Source organism: Rhineura floridana, chromosome 18 (assembly GCF_030035675.1).
Source record: "Rhineura floridana isolate rRhiFlo1 chromosome 18, rRhiFlo1.hap2, whole genome shotgun sequence".
Classification (NCBI taxonomy): domain Eukaryota; kingdom Metazoa; phylum Chordata; class Lepidosauria; order Squamata; family Rhineuridae; genus Rhineura; species Rhineura floridana.
In genome coordinates, this window is record NC_084497.1 from 10670340 (window position 1) to 10690973 (window position 20634).

Below are 20634 nucleotides of genomic sequence, written 5' to 3' on the forward strand. Positions count from 1 at the left end.
TTGATTGATCTAACCCCGGGTTGCCCTCCCAGATGTTGTGGGGACTCCTGACTCCCATCAGCCCCAGTGGTCAAGGGTGATGGTGGGAACGGCAGCCTTGGAGGGCCTCACTGGTTCCCCATCTTGCCCCATTTATTGGCTTGAGCATCCCAAAAGGCATTCCGTCTTCTCTCTGGGTCTACCCCACACCCACACAGTCGTTCTCTTCTTATCTTACCCTCCAGTGCTGTGCCCGAACAGTTTTCTTCCTCTCCTGTTCTGCATTTTTTTTTTGCCATTTTAGATCTCCCCCACGAATTTCCTTCTTTGGATGTATTCAACAGCACACAGTCCTGTGGGCCGTAAATAACACATCCAGTGAGCGGGAAATCTGTGGGGTGTGTTGTGTGTGTGTGTGTGAGTGAGATGCAATCTAATTCTTATATACATATATATATATATTTGTTGCAGAGGTCAGCAGATGGGTCAAGTCCAGAAGACGGGGAAGGTGAGGGAGAGCTCGCATCCGCTGCCTAGAGAGTCCAGAGACAGCCTGAATTGAAAGCTTTTGCTCTTGGGGGGATGAAGCTCCCTGTGCCAGAGGGACTGTCACGACGGGTGTGCGGAAGGCTGCCATGCTTGTGTCCCGTGCCAGGGGGCCGGGTGTGCCTGCGTGCAATGCAAATGCATGTGCTTCTGTCCCCATAGCAATTCCAGCAGCGGGCCTGCAACTTTCAAGAGTCTTGATCTCATAGGGTTTATAACCATTGGCAGGGCCGGCCCTAGCACTAGGCAGAGTGAGGGCAGGCAGCGAGGGATTGGAGGAGACACAAGAGTGGTGAGTGCCACTCAACCCACCTTCCCTCCGCTTAGCTTACCCGCTCCCCTCCAGTGTGCTTAAGGAGGCTGTCCCGTAAGTGAATTGGCTCATGGTCCAGTTGGTTCCTGTACATGGAAGGAAGGAGCGTTTGCAGAATGTAACTGATGGAACTCCCTGCCACAATTTGTGGGCGACCTGTTGCTAGTTAGGTGGCTTTCAAAGAGACAAACCTGAGAAGTCTGTCAATGGCTACTGGCCCATGATTGCTTAATTGCAGGCATTGGGCATATCTGTGCCTCCCCCCGCCCTAAGATGCTGTTGTGGGACTCCCATCTCACAACAGCCAGCATGGCCACTGGGCAGGGATAGGGGATGGGAAGTACGGTCACATCCCAGCCTTTAGGAGGTAAGAGGAGCCTGGCTGGAATGGGTCCAAAGGGCCCACCTATCCCCAGAAGTCTGTTTCCAACTGTGGTCAGCCAGATTGTTCCCAGAAGGCAATCTTTATTTCTCTCTCTCTCTCTAGTTTGCTATTAAGTGTAGAGGGATCCATGTTGGCTCATGTGAAAAATCCCTCCCCCCAAATTCCACATTAGGGCATCATCAAAATAACATGAAATATTGCATGCAACTCCTGTGTTGTTGACATTGTTAAAATGGGCTGTTTCTACTCAAAGAGTAGACCAATTGAAATTAATGAGCCTAAAGTTAGTTGTGGGTCTGTCCTGAGGAGAACTAATGTTGGAAACAGGCTGTTATTTTTATGCGTTCTCCAGAACTCCTTGTCACGCTAGATGTTAAAATTGCAGATTGGGGGGTGGGGGAGATCTGGCTACATCTGGATGGCTTGACTAGCGCCTTTTCTTTGTCTCTTCTTCCTTGACCCACCCCCACCTTGCATTTTTAACATCTGGCTTGACAGAGGAGTTCTGGAGAACTCAAAAAATTGCTTGCAATTTTGTGACATTTTGGTTGGCCTAGTAAAGGCATTGCCCTAATAACGGAATTTGGGGAATTAATTTATTGGTTGCTTTTCAGGGCCAAGCCCTCACATAGCCCTCACCTGTTTGGGCATTGGATGCTGGACTAGATGCCCCTCTGTTGGGCCTGATCCAGCACTGCAGGGCTCTGCTGGTGTTCTTATGGACAGCTTCAAAAACAGGATTAAACAAACTCATGGGGCAGACTATGACTAATCAGCAACTAGCCATGATGGCTGTGTTCTAACTCCTGTAGCAGAGGCAGTGTACCTCTGAATAATACTAATTGCTGGAAATCACAAGCAAGGAGATTTGCTGTTGCACTCTGGTCCTGCTTGGGGGCTTCCCCTTGGGGCTCCTGGTTGGCCACTGCGAGGACAGGACGCTGGACTAGATGGGCCCCTTCCTTTGGCCTGTTCCAACTGCAGGGCTCCTCGTATGTTCTTATGTACAGAGAGACAAACAAGAACAGAAGAAATATGGGAAACCTCTGCTTCTCCCAGATGTTGCTGGGCAACTGTAGTCTAGCGACATCAAAGTCCACAGTATTTTAGGCTGCATTAACAGAAGTATAGTTTCCAAATCGCGTGAAGTACTAGTTTCCCCACTATTCAGCACTGGTTAGGCCTCACCTTGAGTACTGCGTCCAGTTCTGGACACCACACTTTAAGAAGAATGCAGATAAACTGGAACGGGCAACAAAGATGATCAGGAGACTAGAAACAAAGCCCTATGAGGAGAGACTGAAAGAAGTGGGCCTGTTTAGCCTTGAGAAGAGAAATCTGAGGGGAGATATGATACCACTCTTCAAGTACTTGAAGGGTTGCCACTCAGAGGAGGGCCAGGATCTCTCCTTGATCATCCCAGAGTGCAGGACACGGAAGAATGGGCTGAAGTGGCAGGAAGCCAGATTTCGGCTGAACAACAGGAAAACCTTCCTAACTTTTAGAGTGGTACGACAGTGGAACCAGTGACCTAGAGAGGTGGTGGGCTCTCCAACACTGGAGGCCTTCGAGTGGCAGCTGGACAGCCACTTACCGGGTATGCTTTAAGTTGGATTCCTGCATTGAGCAGGGGGTTGGACTGGTTGGCCTTATAGGCCCCTTCCAACTCTACTATTCTAGGAAGCACTGAGTGGATACAGAAAGCTTTTGAAGGCAATAGTCCTCTTCTGTAGTTCAACCCCCGGCATGTGGTATTTAAAGGTAGACTGCCTCTGAAGAGGATCCATTAAGCCTGGGGTGGGGGATATCTGTTGCCCTCCAGATGTTGCTGGACTACAATTTCCATGACCGTCCCTTGCCATTGTCCATGCTGACTTTTTTTGGATGGGGAACCTACAGCTTGCGTCATCCTTGATGGTTGGCCATGTTGGCTGTTTGGAATTGGGACTGAACCAACAGCATGGGGGGGCACACACCCCTCTATTAAGCCATCATGGCCAGTAGCCATTGGCATACCCATCTGAATAGAGGCATTTTTCCATCCCTTGCATGCAGCAGGGGAACCCTGCTTTTTAGATAAGGGCGGGGGAACCTCTGTGGCCCATAAGATGTTGTGGGGCTTTGACTCCCATTGTCATCCTGGCTCATTAGCCATGCTGGCTGGCTGGCTGGTTCTGATGGGACTTGTGCACCAGCAGCGACTGGGAGGGGTCCAGATGGTCCTGCAGCCCTGCCTTAAAGTCACGCCCCTCAGAGGAGTATTCATCCATTTGCAGCTCTTTTCAGCTGTTCCCACTTGCCCATCACTTGGCTGAGAATGAGCCTGTCGGAATCGCACAAGAAGCCGATAACTTTGTTTTTTTCACTCTCTCCTCTTTTCTGTTTTCCTTCCCTGCAGAGTCTGACCGAGAGGATGGCAGTTACTGCCCTCCTGTGAAGCGCGAAAGGACCTCTTCTCTGACGCAGTTCCCGCCTTCCCAGTCTGGTAAAGGGGAGCCCTTTCTCTCCTACATCCCCTGGAGAGGGGGTGCATGCTGCAATATGTGGGGGGCTTGGGGGGCTCTTCTTAAAACACACTTGAGCTTTGAGACGCTTTCATGAGGGAAGGAGCCCATGGGGAGGTTCGGTGGCTGTCAGGAAACATGCCTTGGGGCCCCAGATTTGTGCCGGGGGGCTGATCTTAGGGAGTTGTCGCCATTGTTAGCCCTACTCAGAGAAGTCCCATTGAAATTAATGGACACAGCTACCTTAGATCAATGGCTCTACTCTGAGTAGAATTTAACTAGATACAACCCAACTGTGCATAACTGCATAGGCTGCACTCTTGCCTCCCTCCCTCTGTCCCTGTTGTCTGTTTTGCACTGTAAGCTCATCGGAGGTAGGGAACCATTCATCCATTCATTCTAAACTGCTTAATATTAAAAAAACCTCTAAGCAGCATACAAAAACACAACATAAAAACAATAAAGCAGTATCATTAAAAAAATGAGTTAAATTGCATTTGTAAAAATGGTATTTGGTAAAAACTGTCTCCAGTCTTACGGACTGGGAAAAGCCTTGTGGGAAAAGATGAGTCATTTCTTTAAAATCTATTTTTATTGAATTTTATAAAACCAAAACAATAATATTTGGAATGCCTAAACAGAGGTATTGAATGAATGAAGAGTAAACAAGAATGGAGTGCTTATCGTAGTATGCGTTACATCAATATGAACTTGCGGTAGAAGGATGGTCTTTTTTTACCAGACTTCTGAAGCAACGGATAGGTGACTCTTCACAATCTGTGTTTTTGGTTTTTTGCCTGGGGAAACTTTCTTTGTTTAAAATATTCCTATCTCGCCCTTCTACCCTATAATAGGTCACTCAGGGCGGCTTGCAATAAAATCGAACACATACATAATAAAATTATACACAATAAAGATCACAAAAACATTAAAACAAATTAAAATACATAAAATACAATATATATATATACACATGCACGCACATATACATATATATATGTATATATAGGGGAGTGGTAGTGAAGAGACTAAAGAGGTAAAATTAAAATAGAAGGCTCATATCAGTTCAGGCTCTACCTTCAGTCCCTCCCAAAGGCTCTCTGGAACAAGATGGTTTTCAGAAGTCTCCGGAAAACCATCAGGGAGGGAGCAGAGTGGGCCTCCTGGGGTAGGGTATTCCAAAGCTTGGGGGCCACAGCTGAAAAGGCTCTCTCCCGCGTGCCTGTCAGTCTGACATCTTTCATTCCAGGCACGCGGAGAAGACCAGAGGCAAATGATCTTAAATCCTGGGCAGGTACATAAGGGTGTGAGCGGTCCCTCAGGTACATTGGTTTAAGGCTGTTTAGGACCTTGGGGTTATATCTAGCATTAGTCATTACTCAGTAGACTTATTGAAATGAATGAACACTTACTAACTTTGTCCCACTAATTTCAACGGGCCTACTCTGATACAACTCTCTGCATACTGATCATGCTTTGTAAATAATAACAGAAGTATGGAGGAAGCCCCCTGGTAGGTAGATGGGTATAAAAATGTATACCTTGCTTCCCTCCCCAACCCCCCAGAGAAGCTGCTCAAAGCCGTTTGCAAATCAAGAACATACATAATAGCAACAATGATCCAGTCATAAGAAAACACAAATTGTCAAACTGGAAGCAAGAGCAAAACCAAACCACATGAAGACCAGAAACCTCCGTTCATCCATTCAGTCGCCACAGAACCAGAAGCTTATTGCCGTTGTTGCTTTTAAAAAATTACCTATTTATTTACCACTTGCATGACGAAATGGCGTCTACACAATTTACAAGGATAAAATCAGTTATAAAATCACCACACATAATTAAAATGCTCAGTAAAGCAAATTCCCTTAAAACATTAAAAACATCCATAATTAAAATATACAGTCAAACAAGCCTGTTAAATAACCTAACAATTAAAACAGATAAGAGCATTCATATATATTTTAATGCAAATTTATATATTTATATATAATATTTATACATCTATATATAAATTGCAAATATAACAGGAAGACACACATCCTCTCACGTTAACAATATTCCATTAACCTTGACTTGGAAGTGTTAATATAAGCAATCTGTAGGTACAAGTAGATATCTACATGAGATTGATTGTTATAAGATACACATTCAGAATGTAGAAAGGGCAGTAGCAGAAGGTGGCTGTTTTTAATTCTTCCATCCTTGCAATATAAGTCTCTTTGTGCAACCATAAGCATTTGCAGGGTCCACTTTCGTTCTCCATTTGTTACAGAGAAATCACAGGCATCTAATTTAAAAGTGGGTGAACAGCCACAAATATCAAGGATTTTTCCACAGCAAAATTAATACAAGAGCAAGCCTTTTTTTTTTAAATAGGAAGTTTTCAATTGTTGGCGAAACACAAATAAAGAGGAAGAAAAAGCCTAACCTCTTGGGGCAGGGAGTTCTACACATGGGGCACCACCACAGAGAAAAAATCCTCCTTGCGTGTTCCCACCAAATGCCTCTGAGGGCAGTGACACTTAAACTTGATTGATTTATTACATTTATCTCCTGCTTTTCCTCCAGGCAGCTTGGAAGTGGTGTGCATGGTTCTCTTTCTCCCCTCCCCACCCCCCTCCATGTTATCCTCCCAACAACAGCCCTGTGAGGTAGGCCAGGCTGAGGCAATGGCTGGCTCCAGTGTGCACCCAATTAGCTTCATGGCTGAGTGGGGGGGAGATTTGAATCTGGGTCTCTCCTAGGTTTCACAGTTGTTCCTTCTGCTGATTCTTGGCATTGGGGGGCCGGGGGGGAGGCCTTTTCCTGTGGCACAGCTGTGAGTCCACTGTGTGCTCGCTCTTCCCCCTCCCTCTGTCTCTTTGGCCACAGTAACAAAGAACAATGTCTTCATGCCTTCGAGTTTATGCGAGCCTTCAGCGGGGAACTCTGACTCTGAGCCAGGTGAGCGTCTTGGTGGGCTGCCCGTCTTTCCCCCACTGGCAGAAGGGGGGAGAGTGGCCGGGGGTGGGGGGAGAGAACCCCCCAGCCAGGCACATTGGGCTCTGCTTGCCGTTAGCACCTCAAGCTGTGTGCCTTTCCGAAGCTGTTCTGATTGCAAAGGCCCAGCTGCGATCACCACTTGAAAGCCGGGGGTGCGAAGCTCCCCTTTTGCACGCAGGGCACCCCAGGTTCAATCCTCCCCATCTCCAGGTAGGGCTGGGATAGTCCCCCCACCTAAAATCCTGGGGAGCCACTGCCAGTCAGTGTGGATAGTCCTGGGCTGGATGGACCAGCGGCCTGACTTGAGATAAGGCAACTTCCTATAACCCTATTCAAATCAGCCTTTTGTTCAGAACCATGAGGACTGGAACCTTGTCTTATTTCTCAGGAAAGGGCCATAGCTTTGCATGCAGAAGGGCCTGTAAGACCATGCTCAGCAGGGCCTGAGCTCAGCAGCACTGCCTCTGCTTGGGATCCCCAGCAACTGGCATTCAGAGGCAGACTTGACCACAGTGGCGCTAGAGCCTTATTCTCTGCCATGAATTTTATCTAATCCCCTTTTAGAGCCGTAGCTGTTGGCCATCACTGCACCTTCTGGGGGCGAATCCGGCCGTTTATGTGCTAAGAAGTCTTTCCCTTTGTCTGTCCTGACTCTCCCATGAGTTTGAGTTTCATTATGAGAGAGGGAGGGGAAGAAACCCATTCGCTTTCGCTGCCCCCCCCCCCGGCTTCATCCTCTCGCAGGTCCCCTCCTTGACTCACCCTTTTGTTTCCTAAACAAAAGAGCCCCCCACGATACAGCCTTTCCTCGTAGGGGAGTTGCTCCATCCCCTTAGCCGTCTTCTTTCCTGGCATCTCCTTTTTAGGAAGAGGTCTCGTGTCACAGAATTTGGGAAGTTCCCTGGGAGTGCCGCAGCCGGTCAGCACAGACCGAGCTGTGCTCAGTAGACAGAGAAGTCTGGCCTGTTCCAACTTCCCTGCATTCCTGCGTTGGCCATCCTATGCAGAGGTCAACTTGGCCAAAAGGGTTTCTCCCCCAGCCCTGAGCTTAAGCAGACTATTTTGGTTTTTTGTTTTGTTTTGAATTCTAGAGGAAAAAAGCACTGGATTCAGGTTGAAACCACCCACTCTCATCCATGGCCAGGCGCCCAGCGCAGGTAAGTCACCTCTTTTTCCTAAGGCATTGGAAATGCACAGGCTTCTATCTTAGTCAGACTTATTTTTCTCCAAGCAGTTCCAGTTGGTGTGTGTGGCTCTTGCTCCTGCCCCATTTTATCCTCACAAGAACCCTGTGAGGTAGGCTGGGCTGAGAGAGAGATGATGACTGGCCTCAAGAATACCCAGTCTCCCAGGTCTTAGTCCAAGATTCTGAACTGCTACACACCACTGACTCATTGAAAAGTAATATGGGCATGACTAACTTGGGTCCATTCATTTCACTGGGTCTATTCTGAGTATGACTCTAGCTGTATACAACTCAGAGGCATAAAATCCTTGCCCTGCCAGTAATGCAAATTTGAAATGAATCTGCTCGGGTTCCCTGATGGTTTCCATTGCTAGAAAAATAACAATATTTAAAATAAGGTAGAACTAGTTTGGGGATTTCAGTTCTGAGAGGGTCCAGAGCTTTATTAGAGACCCTTTATGAAACGGCCGCTATTTATTTATTGCATTTGTATTCACACTCACATAAAACTGAGTTTTCTCCAGGACGTTTGCAGACCATTAAAAATGTCACACATATTTTGTGTCGGCTGATGGGAATTATAGTCCAAAACATTTGGAGGGGACCAGGTTGGCAAAGGCTGATGTACCCCCTCCTTCATGAGTTTTGGACCAAGTGACCACGGCGTTCCTCTCTGGCAGAGGTCCTCTTCATTTCCCAAAAAATTTTTTTAAGATGTTTTTAATGTTTTGCTTTAATGTATTTTAAGGTCTCTTTTTATGATGTTTTAAAGTGTTTTTAGCACTTCTGTTTGCCGCCCTGGGCTCCTGCTGGGAGGAAAGGCGGGATGTAAGTCAAACAATAAATAAATAAAATAAATAATAAATAAATCAACAATGACTGAAGATCGAAAAAACCCTTCTGTTTTCTTCCCAGGGGTCCCCAGCCAGAAACCGAAGGAACAGCAGCGGAGTGTCTTGCGTCCAGCAGTATTGCAGGCCCCCCAGCCAAAAGCTTTCTCACAAACAGGCGAGTCCCCAGTTCCTGTGATTTACTCATTTTGACGCAATAGGTGTCAACGTGCAGGGAGCTGAATGAGCCACGTGCAGCTAGAAATTTTTGAAATATTTAATGCTTTTAAATAAATAAAAATAAGCTAGTCTTGCTGCCCTCCCCCCGACTATATAAAACAACCTTTCCTTTTAAATCTTTTTCTTTATATTGTTATTCTTGTTGTTGTTGTTGTTATAGTTTATTTCTATCCTGCCTTTTGGCCAAAAGGCCCTCAAGGCGGCTCACAAAAAATTAACACAAATACAGAAATACATATCAATTAAAACGGTACAATTTGCAAAAATTAAATAACAAGGCAATAATATTATTAAAAAGCCACAATAAGTTGGCTGCATTAGTCAGGCCTCATCTGGAATATTGCGTTCAGTTCTGGGCGCCTCATTTTAAGAAAGATATAGACAAGTTAGAGCGGGTCCAGAAGAGGGCGACGAGGATGATAGCCGGTATGGAGAAGAAGTCTTATGAGGAAAGGTTGAAGGAACTTGGCATGTTCAGTCTGGTGAAGAGAAGGCTGAGGGGTGACATGATTGCACTCGTCAAGTACCTGAAAGGCTGTCACATAGAGGAGGGTACAGATTTGTTCTCTGCTGCCCCAGAGGGTAGGACTAGGTCTAATGGTTTTAAGTTGCAGGAGCGTAGATTCAGATTGGACATTAGAAGGAACTTCTTGACAGTAAGGGCAGTTCGGCAATGGAACAGACTGCCTAGGGAGGTGGTGGGATCCCCTTCGCTGGATGTCTCCAAGCAGAGGCTGGACAGCTATCTGCAGGAGATGCTCTAGCTGTGGATTTCCTGCTGTGAGCAAGGGATTGATGGCCTTCAAGGCCCCTTCCAACTCTATGATTCTATGACTCTATAACAACTTTCAGTGAAAATGCAATAATAAATCACACTTTCCTAACACTCTCCTAATAAATTCCTAACAATTAGACAATGTCTACTTACATGTTGTACTTAACACACAGCTTCTGTAGCTCACTGGTAGAGCGTGTACAGAATGTCCCAGGCTCGTTTAAAGAATTTTTATCCCACCAATAATCAGCTGAACCAAAGAAAGAAAAGGCTCCCAGAGCAGTTTACAGAGCACTACAAACAACCTCTTCCGGACCTTAAGTTTACAGTCTAAAAAGACGCAGCCCTGAAGGAAAAGGGAGTAGGGGAGGGAAGAGGGCAGGTAAGCCAACGTGGTTACCAGTTCTTAGCTCTAAGCCCTTCTCATGGCTTAATGGGGCAGGGAAGTCAGAGACATAAGTTGCTGGTCTCTCGGCTGCACTTGATGCAGCCTTCCCCTTCCTGCCTCTCCTGTTGCCCGATTGGTTCAGTCCCTGGCATATCCAGTTAAGGGCTCTCCAGTAGCAAAGAAGAGCCCTGCAACTGCATCGTGCTAGAGGGGGGACCCTTCTAGTCCAGCATCCTGTTCTCACAGTGGCCGAGTAGACGCCTCTTCCGGGAAGCCCATAAAAAAGCAGGACCTGAGCACGACAGCAGGTGTCTCATCTTGTAATTCCCAGCAACCTTGTATTCCGCTTCTGGCAGTAGACGGAGAATGCAGGCATTGTGACTGGTGGCCATTGATAGCCAGATCCCCTCTGAATTTGCCTAATCCCCTTTTAAAGCCATCTGCCTTAGTGGCCATTACTGCATCTTGTGGGAGCACACTTTGAACTGCGCTGTGCAAAGAGGTCCATCTTTTTGCCTGTCCTTAATCATCCACCTGCTGGAGCTGTAACGTCACCTGAGCAGATCCTATGCACGCATTCTGGCATTGTCCAGTCATCCAGATTTTCTGGAAATGGGAATGGACTGCCTTCCAGTCAATCCTGATTTATGGCGATGCTATGAATAAGGTTTTCATGGTAAGCAGTATTCAGAGGAGGTTTCCCATTGCCTCCCTCTGAGGCTAGTCCTCCCCAGCTGGCCAGGGCCTGCTCAGCTTGCCACAGCTGCACAAGCCAGCCCCTTAGTGTCAGGCAACCGGTGCGTAGACAGAGGGGAGCAATTGCGGAGAGTTTACTTTTAAGTATCACTAGCAGTGGTAGCGGATTTGTGAATCGTGAAGGTGGGAGGCGCACCCAGGAGAGGTTTCTGCTGCTATTGCAAAACACTTAGTAGCACCAGTGGTGGTGGTGGTAGTAGTAGTAGTAGTTTTACATCGGAATAGTAGGGGAGGCTTCTGGAGTGATTGCAATGTAGCTTAGTAATGATAGCACTTGTTATATGCCTTCAAGTCGATCCCAACTTATGGCTACGCTCTGAATAGGGATTTCATGGTAAGCGGTATTCAGAGGGGGTTTCCCATTGCCTTCCTCTGAGGCTAGTCCTCCCCAGCTGACTAGGGCCTGATCAGCTTGCCACAGCTGCACAAGCCAGCCCCTTCCTTGTCCGCCACTGCCAGCTGGAGGGCAACTGGGCTGCTTGGGACTCTGCAGCTTGCCCACAGCTGCACAGGTGGCAGGGCGTGTAACCCCTGAGCCACTCACTGTGGGGTGATCTTTAGGTAGTCCTTGACGCCCAGGAGACACAAGCGGGGATTTGAACTCACAGCCTCTGGACTCACAGCCAGGCTCTCCTCCCCACTGGGCTATACCAGCTCTATTGGGATTTTCTGGACTGCAGTCTAATTTTATCATGGAAACGATGGTTCTACGATAGGACCCAAAATAATATTATTGGGATATTTGAAAAATGACAGTATTGGAAGTGGGTCTTGATGTTATATTTATTAACTGCAGCAAAAAATTGTATTACTACAGCTTGGAAGGAAAGTACAGCTCCCTTAATTAATGCTTTGAGTATAGTTGAGGCATAATAATTATGACTAAAGTGATATAGAAGGGCAAGAAATAGATTGTTAGAATGATGGTCTGTGTTTATGAGAGATTTCAGAGTAATACCCATCCATATAATGTTTTTGCTCTGCTGTAAAAAAGTATAATTTTTTAGAAGTTAATTTAACAATGTCAAGAAGTAAGATAAAAATAAGACTTGTTGCAGGGGCAAAGAGAGAGGTTTTAAAGTGCTTTGCACAGAGCTGTGCATATTCTTCGTTGCAGTTCCAAGCAGCGGAACTAACGGTGTAAGTATCCCTCCGGATCCCGCAATGGCCACATCTGAATCCACAAGTAACGCCACACCGAAAAGCCCCGCTTCGGAGGAGAAGGTGAGTCTTTTGGGAATTAGGCCAGTGAGTGGTGCCTTCTTCCTCATCTTCCCACACTTGTTTTTATTCTGCAATTTAAAGCTGTGTGTGTGTGTGCTTGGCTGGTTGTTGTGCACTGGGCACTTGAGTCATCCAGGTGAACTGTCCAAGGGCATTCTCTCTCCACCACGCAACCCAGAGTCCTTGCTGCATCCCGCCTGCCATGGCACAGTTGGGATCAGGCCAATCTGGTGTTGCTGCTGGGGCAGGGCGGGGGATTCCTGTGGGCCGTCCAGGTGCTACTGGGCTCGCAGCTGCCGTGATCCCTGTAATCCAAACACAGCTGGATGGCCACGGATGTTGGACTAAGGTAGCCTAAGGTAGATGACCTCCTCCGGATGGTTTGATGATGGCAGCTCCCATTCGACCCAGCCGTCTGACGCTGGGTTGGATGGGAGATGCTGTTCCAAACATCTGGAGGGCAGCAGGCCAGGGGGGCTGGGCTAGGAGCTGATTGGCGTGGATTCAGCCCGCCCCACCCCCAAACAGGGAAGCTGATTGGGTGATCTTGGGGCACTTGCCCATATGCATGGTCTGGCCTGCCCCGCAGGGTTTTTTCTGAGGGTAAAGAGTGTGGGGAGAATATGTGGAGGAGCTTGGTGGTCTTGGAGGAAAGGCAGGGAAATAAATTATAAATAAGATTAGCTGAGGAAACTTTAAAAAAAAAATGAGATGTTTGGCCAGAAGCTCCATGTCTGTATGAGCAAAAACTACATTATTGACATCTTTGCTGCAGATACAACCCTGTCGCCCAACGACGTGCTCTTCTGGTTTTTGGCTTTGCGTGCAGTGTAAAAAAAAAATTGTTTGGAAGCAAAGAGAGAGAATGGCTAAGAGTAGTTGGTCCTCCCTTCCCCCTCCCATGTTGTTAACTCCCCCCTTCCATTTCTCTCTTCCCCCCCCCCTTCTCATTTAGGAGAAACCGTGTCAGAAAAATGACTCCAACAACACGTTGGAAGCGGACAAGACAGACCAGAATGCGCAACAGTCCTTTGTATTTGGGCAAAACCTAAGAGACCGTGTGAAGGTACCTGTTGGAGTGAGCTCCAGTCCTGTCTCCGGGTGCTCAGCATAAAAGGGGCAGGAGCGGCTCAAAGCACAAGCTCTGCCTGTGGAGACCCTCCAGTCCAGTCCCCAGCATCTCCAGGGGAGGGGAGGCTGGCAGGGGATCTCTCTCTGGCTAGGACCCTGGAGAGCTGCTTGCCACCTCATAGGCGACACTGGGCTGGCTGGGCCAGGTGTCCCATCGGCTGAAATATATTCCCCGTCTGCCTGAATCGGAACTGAGGAACCGTCTCGCTCAGGATCATCCACACCCGCTGGCAGTGGCTCTCCAGGGTTTCCGACGGGAGATTCCCAGCCCTCCCTGGACTGAGCCTGGGTCCTTCCCCAGTCCTTCCCCAACAGCAAAAAATACTGGAGCTGCCTGGCCTTCAACTCCTTGGCTGCTGAGAGCTTGGCAGGCTTTGCCCAGTGGCTTCCAAGCGTGTTTTCATATCCACGAGAAGGAGAGGCTTTCTTTAGAAAGAAAAAGGCTGCGATTCTTAAGTTGGCTCTGAGGGAGGGGCGAAAGTCCCTGGCAGCGTCTCCAGGGAGGGCTGGGAATGTCTGAATCTCTGGAGAGCTGCTGGCAGCCAGTGAGAGGGAGGAATGCCTCTTCTTGGAACGGGGATGGGGGAGCCTATTTGTATGCCTATGTTGTACGTCGCCTAGAGTGGCTGGATAGCCAGCCAGATGGGCGACCAAGAAATCCAATAAATAAATAAATAAATCCAGCTGTTCCTGGGCCCCAACCTCTGGCAACCAGCATTGCCCAAAGGTCAGAGATGCTGAGAATTGTGATCCAGCATCTGGAGGGCCACAGAGATCCCCCAACCGTGCCCTAGGCTGAGCCTCTGGCATAAAAGCTCTGAGGTCACGAAAGCCAGGAAAGGCACATGCCCCTCTGCCTGTTGGAGAGCCGCTGCCAGCCAGAGCAGACAGAACTGAGCTAGGTGCAGCAGATGCTGAGGCAGCCTCACCTGTCGGTCCCCTGCCCTGCCGCCACCCCCTTCCGGTGCCTCCTCCCTGCTTCTCAGCCCTTCCGATCTTCTCCCAGCTAGGAGACGAAGGCGACGACTCCACTGACATGCAAAACGCCCGGCTGCCAAACTCCGAGGCGCCTTCGGCCACAAACTACTTTCTACAGTACATCAGCACCAGGTGGGGAGAGTGCTGGCCATTTTCCTCCCCCTGCCCCGACCCCACTTCCTTTGCCTCAAAAGAGGCGTCCCTCTTTCCTCGGGGGAAGTACGAGAAGTGGCAATGAATCCAGAGTTGTGTGTCGGGGTTTTTTGATATGCTGAAAAAAGAGTGTTGTTCCCCCCGCCTCTCTCCAGCATAGAAAACTCTACGCACAGCGCCGAGGCCTCCAGCAACAAGTTTGTGTTTGGACAGAACATGAGCGAGCGAGTATTGGTAAGCCTTGACCTCGTTTTTATTCCTCTTGAGTTGGGGCCCCTCCAGATATCGCTGGACTCCCATCTCTCTCTGACCAGTGGCCCATCTTGGCTGCTGGGGCTCCTAAGAGCTGGAGTCCCGGCGCATCTAGAGGCCTACAAATATCCCTGATCTATAAGAGGCACTCACATCCCCCTCTCAGGAGGGAATGCCTCCTCTAAGTAGAGCTTCGTCTTTTGCACGCAGTTCCGCATGCTGCAGCTTCGAGCAGGGATGGGGGGCATCTGTGGGCTGCCTCCAGACGTTGCTGGAGTAGAGCTCCTCTTGGTAGCATCCGTGACCATTGGCCATGCTGGGTGCTGGTGGGAGGCGTTGGAGTCCAAGAGCACCTGCAGAACCACAGATGTCCCCCTCCCCCACCCCACATTGCTGAGGATGTGGGGCAGGATCCCTCCCCCACATCCCCCACCAGCATCTCACAGGGCTCAGATATCACCAAGCCTCCAGTTGTGACATGGAGGCCCCATCTTCAGAGGAACTCTCCCTCTGAGTCCCAGTTGCTGGGGGAAGAGGAGAACCCTGCCTCTGGGCCTTCCTTCTGAGCTATTCACTTCCACGCCTCACAAATTCTGCAAGCTTTTTCCCCCCCCCAAAGAAAAGGTCACCAGAGACACTTTTCAGTGTATTTTGTTGCTGATTTCATTTCCCTGCCACCTGTTCATAAATGTCACGTTCTTTCCTGGTTTTTATTATGACTGCTGGCCTCCTCTTGTGAGTAATTTTCTCATTTTTGATTTGGGTTTCTTTCCTCCATTTAAAATGAAGCATCGTTGTTATGTGCCTTCGAGTCGATTACGACTTATGGCAACCCTATGAATTGGCAACCTCCAATAGCATCTGTCGTGAACCACCCTGCTCAGATCTTGTAAGGTCAGGTCTGTGGCTTGAAGCATAGTAGAAGTAAAGAGAAGGTGCGAGAGGAAACTCCGAGGAAAGATTTGGGGCTGGGAATTGTCCCTTCTACATTGTTGGCAATGAGTACTTTTTATTACTCCTGCCCCCCAAATGCAGTCATAGGGGGTTTATCCAACAAAGTTCTACTTCAGAGTGTTGTTGTTATGTGCCTTCAAGTTGATTACGTCTTATGGTGACCCTATGAATCAGTGACCTCCAATAGCATCTGTCGTGAACCACCCTGTTCAGGTCTTGCAAGTTCAGGTCTGTGGCTTCCTTTATGGAATCAATCCATCTCTTCTTTGGCCTTCCTCTTTTTCTACTCCCTTCTGTTTTTCCCAGCATTATGGTCTTTTCTAGTGAATCATGTCTTCTCATGATGTGTCCAAAGTATGATAACGGCAGTTTCATCATTTTAGCTTGTAGTGATAGTTCTGGTTTAATTTGTTCTAACACCCAATTATTTGTCTCTTTCGCAGTCCATGGTATGCGCAAAGCTCTCCTCCAACACCACATTTCAAATGAGTTTATTTTTCTCTTATCCGCCTTTTTCACTGTCCAACTTTCACATCCATACATAGAGATTGGGAATACCATGGTCTGAATGATCCTGACTTTAGTGTTCAGTGATACATAGACCCACTGAAATTAAAGGCCATCACTGGCCTAGGTCCATTAATTTGAGCCGGTCGGCTCTGAGCAGGATTTAGTCGGCTTCAGCCTCTGAGGTCTTTTCCTTCTCGTTTGTGGGAGCTCAGCGCTTGGCAGCCTCTGGTGATCCCGATGTTGCTGGGCTCCAGGCTCCTATTAGGAGAACTCACCTTGAGGACACACGGGGGGGGGGGCTTGTTGGCAGCAGTTTCATTACGCCCGCTTCTTTCCTTCCCGGCAGAGTCCACCCAAATCAGGCGAGGCCAGTACAGACAGCAACAAAGAAAATGCTGGTGGCGATTCGGGGTCTGAATCCTCGTCACAAGAAGCTACCCCAGAGAAAGGTACAGTGCCAGGCTCCCTATTTAAACCTTCTAGGGCTAGCCTTTGGGTCTCCAGGGGTTGTTGACCTACAACTCCCATCAACCCCTGCAGCCAGCAGGGCCAAAGGTCAGGAATGATGGGAGCTGTATTCCAGCATCAGCTGGGGCCCCAACGGTTGGGAAATTTAAGCAAAACTGTTTAATAAAGCTGGAATGATCAGGGAGGGGGGAAAAACCTTTTTGAAAAGTAGTCGTATCCAGTGTTAATTTCACCCAGAGTACACCCATTGAAGTGAATGGATATGACAAACTTAGGTCCATTAATTGTAATGGGTCTCCACTTAGTAGAACTTAGTTGGTGTCTTGGGAAGCTTTATGTTAGGAATGTAGGATTAGTCATACTCAGAGTAGACACATTGAAATTAACAGATCTAAGTTCGTCACTTCAGTTGATTTCACTGGGTCTAACCTAAGGCTAGTGTTGAATCCAGCCCTTAGTGAGTGACCGTGGGTTGTATCCCAACATTAGTCCTACTCAGAGCAGACCCAGGGAAATGAACAAACAGGACTAACTTAAGTCTATTAATTTCAATTAATTTCAAGACACTTAGATGCACCCCTGCATTTGTGTTAAAGTATTTTGTTTAAATATGTTTTAAAGTGCTTCTAGTGTGTTTGTTTTTGCCCTGGGCTCCTTCTGGGAGGAAGGGCGGGATATAAATTTAATAAATAAATAATAAAAATAAGATATGCCTTTGGTATTTTTCCCCTGTGGACAGAAGCGTGCCTCAGTAGTGCCCACGGAATGCAAAAAGAATCCCCAAAGCCTGCGGGCTGTTATCCGATGAAGGCATCCTCGGAATAAGTCTGTTGTGTCCAGCAAGTTCCGTGGGTGTGTTCTGCCAAGGCCCGCCCTCTTCACCACCACCCTGCCCTATCAAAAATAAATAAGCCTGTACCGTTTCTGTCCAGCCAATAACATTTCAGAGTCACTCGCCGAGTCTGCGGCAGCCTACACAAAGGCGACAGCCAGGAAGTGTCTTCTGGAGAAGGTGGAGGTGATCACGGGGGAGGAAGCTGAAAGCAATGTCCTGCAGGTAAGCGTGAGAAGCCAGCGGGGACAAAAGGCCTCCTCTCTGGTGACTGACTGTGTTTGGGAGAACAGTCAGACTAAGGCTTAAGAATGACGCGCTAAAAGATGCTGCACAGTCCAGCTCAGGGCAGAAGAGGGTTTCCCGTCCTTATCTGGTGTCAGAAGCAGCTGAAGAGTAACAGTCTTGCCGGGACATTGTGGTGTCTTGTCTCTGTGAAGTCAAATGGATCCTTCCTCCTCCCTTCTCCCTTTTTGGAGGGAGGGGTGTGTGTAAATGAGCTTTTCAGACATTCAAACGTTTAATCAGTTAAACATAGGAAGCTGCCTTATATTGAGCCTGGAGAAGAGAAGACTGAGGGGAATGATAGCACTCTTCAAGTACATGAAAGCTTGTCACACAGAGGAGGGCCGGGATCTCAATCGTCCCAGAGTGCAGGACATGGAATAAAGGGCTCAAATTAAGGATTCCAGATTTCATCTGAACATCAGGAAAAACTTCATAACGGTTAGAGCAGTAAGACAATAGAACCAATTATCTAGAGAGGTGGTGGGCTCTCTAACACTGGAGGCCTTCATGAGGCAGCTGGACAGCCATCTGTTGGGAATGCTCTGATTTGGATTCCTGCATGGAGCAGAGGGTTGGACTTCATGGCCTTATAGGCCCCTTCCAACTCTACTATTCTATGATTCTATGAATCAGACAGCTTGTCCATGTAGCTCAGTATTGCCCACACTGACTGGCAGCGATGGCTGTCCACAGTTTCAGGCAGGGAACATTCTCAGGCCTATCCAGAGGTGCCGTCAGGAACTGAACCCAGAAGCCAGCATGCAAAGCATGGACTCTTCCGCTGAGCTGTGGCCTGTCAAAGATCCATCCCCCTGGGGTTCCTTACCCTCAGTACCCCAAGGGGGTCCTTTGCTTCTGAGAACAGTCCCCACCCCACTGGGTTCCCACATCTCAAGCACACTCCTCCCTTTCCACGGAAGTAATTACCCCTGGTATTCACTGCCACCACCCTTCTTTCTGAATTCTTCCCCTGAGTGAAGGGGCCTCAGAGAAGTATGTGATTTTAGAGGGATCTACCCTCACTAATCAATCAGCCTTCCAGCACTAGATTTAGAATCCTTAGTTCCAAGCCAATACACGCCTTTTATACAAAGATTGTTTATTTAAGAGTAGATACGTTGGTATACACAAAAGGAGAAATAGTGGTTTGATTCCTTAAAGCTAATCACCCTCAGGCGGGCTACACACGGTCATTGGAATAACAAAAGGAGAGATGTTCAATACAGACACGAAACGAAAGACTTATCCTAACTAAGATCCTATACTTACATCCAAGTAACTCTATTTCTCCGGGTTCCCAAACGGCTGTCCCTGTTACACGATGGAACACGGGGAACTCCCTTTGAAAGAACCTTCTTCATATTTATGGGTTTCTTTTCCTCAACAAGGAGGAGGGAAAGTAAATAGCCATATCCTGCCCCTGCTGGGGATCCCTTCCTTTGAAGTCTTTGAAGATTGAGGGAGCTAGACAGCATCATCCAGGTGTCCCGATCTACAACATCCCCTCTTCCTGACTTTTAATCCCAGGAAGCTGATAAGGGGCAACACCTAAGATGCATTTCCTTGCAAGGTCGTAAATTGCCTGTCTGACACTGAGCTTCGGATCTTCCCCAGTAGGGAATCTTAAGGAAGCCACAGGCTCCCAGAATTCTCTCTGGTTGCCTCACTTCAGCTTGACCAAAGTTAGCTATTCTTGACATGGCCTTCCCCCACTCACAACAGACACAAAGGTTCATTTGTCCTGGCCTCCTGCATGGCGTTTTGGACTCTCCCTGGGCTACACTCCCTCACGAGCGTTACTGCGCACCCTCCTTTGCCTGGTTGGAGGTGTCCTTAAACTCTGCTCTTGCCACTGGCTTGCCTGCATGGAGAACAGATACATACATTTAAGCATATAGAAACCTCTGACTTGTGTGTAGCTGGAATGTGGGCTACTGGACAAAGATCCTTTGCTCTGTTTACCCCACATAGCCCCTGGAAGATTTCGCACAAGGGAATGCTGGAATGCTTCCCTTGAACAAGGAAAAACACTTGCGCACACTCATACACACTCGTGCACACTGTACAGCAGCCTTTCCCAACCTTTGGGTCCTTAGATGTTGCTGGACTACAGTCCCCATAATTCCTACCAATGACCATGCTGGCTGGGACTAATGGGAGTTGTAGTGCAGCAACACTGGGATGCAGAAAGGTCGGAAAAGGCTGCTGTATGGGATTGCTTGGAGCTCTTTCCCCAAGCTCAGCAATGGCAGCTTGAGAAAGAGTTCAGTCCAGGAACAACAATGCTTCGCTTTTGAACATTTGCTGCGCCCAGCCCAGGGATGGAATCCGTTGGCCAGTGTCAGTTCAGAAGCATTCCATGGACCTCACAGGCTGGCGTGTTTGGTCGAGTTTGTTCTTTATCCATCAGCCGCTGCTTTTACCAATCCTGTGTTTTCACTTGGAAAAAACATTAATAGCAATATTTTTAAAAGGAAATTGATATTTTGAAGGAAATACCGATACTTGTAAAGGAAATATCGATAAATTATCATTTTTACAATTGATGTTTTAGAGGCTTTTTTTAAAAAGTCCATTTTCAAAAATAGCCATGGAAATTTGCTACATTAAAATCCAATCCTCAGTGATTGAGAATAAGCGAATTAATGGGAAATTGGGTATCAAATCCAAATTGTGTGGAATTCTAGCACAGCCCTGGCCCAACCCCTTCTTCAGTTCATGTAGCAGCCTTCCCCCTTCTGAACATTCCCTCTGAACATGGAGGCGGGGTGTCTATTCAGCAATCGCAGATAAACCGCTTTGTGTCGTCCTCAAGCTTGTATAATATTTTTGAGCCATCAAAGTCAGCAGCTGCTATCGCAAGTTGAAGCAGCTATATCCAGTGCTACTCAGAGTAGACACATTGAAATTAATGGGCATGGTTCATTCATTTCAATGTGTTTGCTCAGAGTAGGACT

General features: G+C 47.8%; 1 protein-coding gene across 6 annotated transcripts in view; it reads left to right on the plus strand.

The window, feature by feature from the left end:
• RANBP3 (RAN binding protein 3) overlaps positions 1-20634 on the plus strand; it is a 42200-nt gene that overhangs the window by 13543 nt on the left and 8023 nt on the right. For 5 of the 6 annotated variants that reach the window (XM_061600851.1, XM_061600854.1, XM_061600853.1 and 2 more), the window contains 11 exons: positions 451-487; positions 3622-3708; positions 6602-6673; positions 7804-7869; positions 8814-8906; positions 12005-12111; positions 13067-13177; positions 14249-14352; positions 14529-14607; positions 16436-16538; positions 17490-17614. In XM_061600851.1, the coding sequence (XP_061456835.1) occupies positions 451-487; positions 3622-3708; positions 6602-6673; positions 7804-7869; positions 8814-8906; positions 12005-12111; positions 13067-13177; positions 14249-14352; positions 14529-14607; positions 16436-16538; positions 17490-17614 (984 nt within the window). The remainder of the gene's footprint in view (positions 1-450; positions 488-3621; positions 3709-6601; positions 6674-7803; positions 7870-8813; positions 8907-12004; positions 12112-13066; positions 13178-14248; positions 14353-14528; positions 14608-16435; positions 16539-17489; positions 17615-20634) is intronic. The other variant, XM_061600856.1, reaches the window with a different exon arrangement.